The 5085-nt window shown below is 37.9% G+C and overlaps 1 protein-coding gene across 1 annotated transcript; it reads left to right on the top strand.

The window, feature by feature from the left end:
- Positions 1-3218: 3218 nt before the first annotated feature.
- LOC118328606 (fibronectin type III domain-containing protein 11-like) lies at positions 3219-4742 on the top strand. The gene is made up of 2 exons (XM_035662396.1): positions 3219-3362; positions 3631-4742. The coding sequence occupies exons 1-2, from the start codon at positions 3222-3224 to the stop codon at positions 4387-4389; spliced, it is 900 nt and encodes a 299-aa protein (XP_035518289.1). The 5' UTR covers positions 3219-3221; the 3' UTR covers positions 4390-4742.
- Positions 4743-5085: the final 343 nt, after the last annotated feature.

Below are 5085 nucleotides of genomic sequence, written 5' to 3'. Positions count from 1 at the left end.
ACCACACGGGCCAGCCTTCACTCCCCATGTGCATCATTGAGACTTGGCCCCCCATGACCCTGTCTGCGGTTCACCACTTTTGATAGGTACTGACCACTGCTGATCGGGAACACCCCGCAAGAGCTGGAGTTTTAGAGATGCTCTGACCCAGTCGTCTAGCCATCCCAATTTGGCCCTTGTCAAAGTGCCCATTTTTCCTGCTTCTAACACATCAACTTTGAGGACTGCCTGATATATCCCACCCACTGACAGGAGCCATGATAACTAGATAATCAGTGTTATTCACTTCACCGGTCAGTGCTCACAGTATCATGGCTGATTGGTGTATAACCCTGCGTTGTAAAATGACAAGTAAATTACCTTCTATTCTTATATGTTGCTCAATTTGAGTCAGTCGAGAACAAGACCTACAACCTGTAGACTCAGCATTCCCTCCAGCTCATAAAAAATATGACAGTTATGAATGTCATTTGGAAAGTGAAACATGTCTTACTTGTCTGTGGACATCATTTAACATGTACAACATAATAACAGAATGCACACACTCACATACTCACGGTTCACAATTTCAAGGCCTAACCCAATCTCACCTGATGTAATAGAATAGTTGTTGTATGTTTTGTACTGTATTGATTGTATTGACCCCAGGAAGACTTGAGGCACATTCATGCTCTTGCTATGCAGATTCATATAAACAATTAACAAACAATAATAAAACCCAAAAATAGGTTGAGACCCACAGACCTACATTTGCGCCCCACTGGGCTTAGGTCATTTGCAGAACTCTAATTGGATGCTGGTTGATAGGCCTGCAATTTCCTCCATTAGGAGGCATCTGTTCTAGATGCCCATTAGCCAATGTGTTCTACTTTCCTCTGTGGCACTTTTGTTTTGAGACTGTACTGTAAATGCTGTTTTGCGACCAGTGGTTTCCAATTTTGGTCTCCCAAAAAGGGCTAACCAATTATCACCATTTCTATCTTAACTCAGCTTTTGGTTTCTCTTGTAGTGTCAAAAGGCTATCTCTTTAGAATGCCTGTGATAAGATCTCAAAGTGGTTATATCTTCACAGTGGTATGGCTATGGTAAAAACATTTCTAAGCTGTGACGTTGTCTCACAGACAACACAATGGCATTCATGTCCAAAAGATTTAAAGCATTGACATATATAAAGATGAACGACATGACAGCTCTCCAAAAGCGAAGCCAAAACATCTTGATCACCCTTTGGTGGCTGACTGCACTATAGATCATAAAGCCTGCTGCCTCTATGTTAATAGATGGGACTAAAAAAATCACGTCAAATATAGTTTTCTATATAATGGTTTCCTCCATTTTAGGTAGTTCTTATCACACTAATGTATGTTGAAGTGTTCATTTTTTTGATCAGTTAGTTTTTTGTTGCTTTTAAAACTAGGTTTTACATCATGATTCAATTCAATTTTATTTGTATAGCACCAAATCATAACAGAAGTTATCACAGGGCACTTTTCAAAGAGAGCAGGTCTAGTCTTATTTACAGAGACCCAACAGCTCCCATCATGAGCAAGCACTTGGAGACAATATGCAATTTATACAAGTGTGATGTAGACAACTCATTATTGTTAAGCTATACAGTATGTAAGTATTTTCAGTGTTTCTTACATAATTGGACTTTTTTAAACTTCAGTGTAAAACTTTACAAAATGATGTCAACAAACGTGCAGCAGGATCAGGAAACATTGGTAACTTACAGTTAATTTAGATTAATTGATTATCTATCATATAATTTTAATAGTGATTGGCATAGTGGGGGTTACACTATTTTGATTTGACTACAAATCCACTATCCGTTTAACTTTATAACAGAAGCTAAAGGCGAGGCAGGCTGCTGCTGTCATTCCGTAACCATGGAAGATAAACTGTAACCATGCAAAATGAACAATTTTAACTATAAACAGGAGTTGCCATTTAACTATACAGCAAGAAGTAAAACAGAGGAAAATAGGTAGGTTTAATTATTGTTGTATATGTCAAATATAGCAATAGTATTGTGTAGTTTATTGTAATTTTACAGGTGTGATCTAGTAGCTATAGCTAACTGTTAGTTAGCTGTATCAGGCTAACCATAAGTTGTTCATTTTAGAAATTTGTGTAATTATAAGCATTGATATTGTGGACTTAACACATAGAGGAACATGAATTATGTTAATTGAGTATTAATTCATCTTAATTCTACTGATGTCATTCACACTTCCCTGATGAGTAGCTGGGAATTATTAAAATGTTGGTTAGCTAACGTTAGCTAGCTTGTTAGGTTCAAGTAATCTAACTTAGCTCAGTTAGGTTGACTGTGGTTTTCTCTTGCAGGCGTGCAGTTTATTCACCTTACTTATTTGGCCTTATGTTAATGAGTTTATTGCTAATATGTTTGTAAAACACAATGACTTATAAGATCTTAATCATGAGCTATCATCCAAAACCCCCCAGAAAACTCTCAAACCACCAGCCCCCAGGGTTTAAATAGTTGCCTTTTAGCAAACTCACAATAGAGAAATGTAGAATTTCATATTGTTAAGAACGTAATAAACAGTGAATTTTAATGTCTAGAGAAGGAATGGAAGGAAATGACACAGAATATTAAATATATTTAATAGCAATGTATAGATGGCTAGGTAGGCTAATTACATTTCAATATTTAATGTGATGTATCTTCTTATGTAAGAGGATGTTGTGCAATGACATTATAGTCCTTCAGTTTGTGGTGCTGTAGTTGACAGATGTGAATGGGTGTGTTGACAGATGATTGGCTAGTTGGGTTTGGACTTTGGAGTAGTTATGGTAAACATCTGATAATCTGTCATAATTTCATTGGCTGGAATGTTTTAGTTCCCTCCGCTGGTCAACATTCAAGATACAACGACCATGTTACATCTGGCATTTTAATGTTCAATAAAAGAGGACGGATCATACATTCTTTCCCTTATCACACACTTTTTATTATGTTAGTTAATCATTAAATGACAGGATAATAATAAGTAATATTGTTTACTAAGACAGCAATGCAAAGTTGGTTTGCTCAATTTCAGTTTCTCTTTACTGTACACACTGTCTCTAACTGAAACTGAATTGAAAGACTTTTGATGGTAGGATATGAAAATCCAGTAATCCTTGTTGTTTGAGAAAATGCCCAGAGAATTTACAGATTTGCCTTACAGCTGTGAATGTATGTTATAGTTACCATGGAGGAAGTCATGCTGACATGTTCAAGCTCAGATGAGCGTGGAGCCCAGAAGGTCAGGACTCAAATGGACACCCTCCCTGACCTCCGCAACCAAATCCTACAGCTGCTCGAGACCAGACTTAGTGAAACCTCCATCATGGTTAGTATACTATAATGTAAACATTATTCATTTATTTTTGAACTGTAATATTCTAAAAAATACAGTACTTTTTTTACAAGTAAAATATAGTTTTTAACTATAATTTTATATCAAATCTTGGCTTTTTAATATTTGCCAATTTGTCAATTAGACTTACTGGGTCTTTAAACCTTAAAAACCTTCAAGTGTACATGTGCTGTCTAAGGGATATGTTACAGTATGAACAGTTGATGCAGAGATTCATGAGTTTGTGTGATTTATTTTCAAGATGTTGCAGGAAAAACTGCGGCTCATGCAGAGGTGCTCGTACTACTTGGAAATCCTGCGCGAGGATTTGCTACCAACTGCAGACCAGATGCATCAAGTACATTTGTCTGACCAGATGCTGTGGTCTCTCATTGACCAGCAGAGGTTGCAGAGTGCCATGACCCTGGGTAACACCCAGGTAAAGCTCCTCCTCACTCTTCTGGGAATGCTCTACCATGAGATCATCAGGGGGTGTCAGGAGCTAGAGACCTTCATCCTAAAGCACGACCAGGGTTTGGTGGACAGCAACATGGCAGCTTCTATGCAGCAGAAGCTCCAGCAAACCCACCAGTATGTGAAGGACTTTGAGAGCAGAATGACTCGGAATCTTGGACCACTGGACTTGCAGAACCAGCTCATCCTCAACACAGGCAACTTCCCCATACCTCAGCTCACTGTATCACTGACAGTCAAGATGCCAGTGATAATTGACAGGCTTAAGTCATGCGTGAAATCCAACACTGTGCATCTGTGTTGGGATGTTGCAGGCCAGCAGGAGCCAGATGAACAGTTTGAGATCCACATAAAAAGCCTTCATCCAACCACTAATGAACATGGCGAGTTTACTAAATCTATATGCCAGTCATACAACATACAGGTCACAGACCTGCAACCTGACAGGTACTATCAGTTCTCTGTCAAGAGAGTAGATGCTGTCAACTTGGTGTATGGACAGTGGATCGACACCATCACCCTGAAGACCTTGTATATTTCCGAGTAAGAGCAAATTGCCCCATTTTAAACTTTTTTAAGAGAATGAAGAGAATTCACACCCTGTGTATACTTACCAAGAGAATATATTTGAACTGCTGTACTGCAAATAAAATAACTTGTAGGATTTATTGAACTGAAAACTGTTAAACGTGTGATAAAATAGTTGGCCAAAATAGAACTCTTGGTGGAAAATGAAGCTGAAAAATTAAAAATACACACACACAGAACATACAAATTATTAGATAAAACCTGGGCAATTACAAAACATTTCTAGATTGACACAATAGGTACTTTTGATTCCTTCGATGATTTTGTTTTTGATTATTACCACCTGTTTGCTTTTTGTGAGTTAGGGGACCAGCTTAATGAGGACAACTGACTGTATATAAAGATGGATGACATGACAGCTCCCCAGAAATGAAGCTAAAACATCTCACAATACAATATTCAGTGTTTTCATTAGTGTATAATCACCTGGAAAATAGAATTGTTGTGTTTTTGTGCAGATCCTCTTCTGGCGGCGTATGCCATGCTGAACTGCTATGTTTTTCTAGTACAGAATGGAAAAACCAAACAGTGGCTCTAGATAGGGCCTTTTGTGTTTCCCACTCCCTCACGATTCTTATCATTATGCACTAATGAATAGAAATATTATATTAAATTTCTGCTGATAGATCATCCTAAATGTTACACACTGGATCTT

Source organism: Morone saxatilis, unplaced genomic scaffold (genome assembly GCF_004916995.1).
Source record: "Morone saxatilis isolate NCDOM2014 unplaced genomic scaffold, NCSU_SB_2.0 Contig18, whole genome shotgun sequence".
NCBI lineage: Eukaryota > Metazoa > Chordata > Actinopteri > Moronidae > Morone > Morone saxatilis.
Note: the sequence above shows the minus strand (reverse complement) of the source record. Positions and strands in the feature narration are given on the sequence as shown.

Excerpts from the sequence above, each read along its gene's own strand:
- LOC118328606 (XM_035662396.1), top strand. The coding sequence starts at position 3,222 with ATGGAGGAAGTCATGCTGACATGTTCAAGCTCAGATGAGCGTGGAGCC. Across the intron at positions 3,363-3,630 it reads TTAGTGAAACCTCCATCATG|ATGTTGCAGGAAAAACTGCG; the intron begins GTTAGTATACTA and ends TTTATTTTCAAG.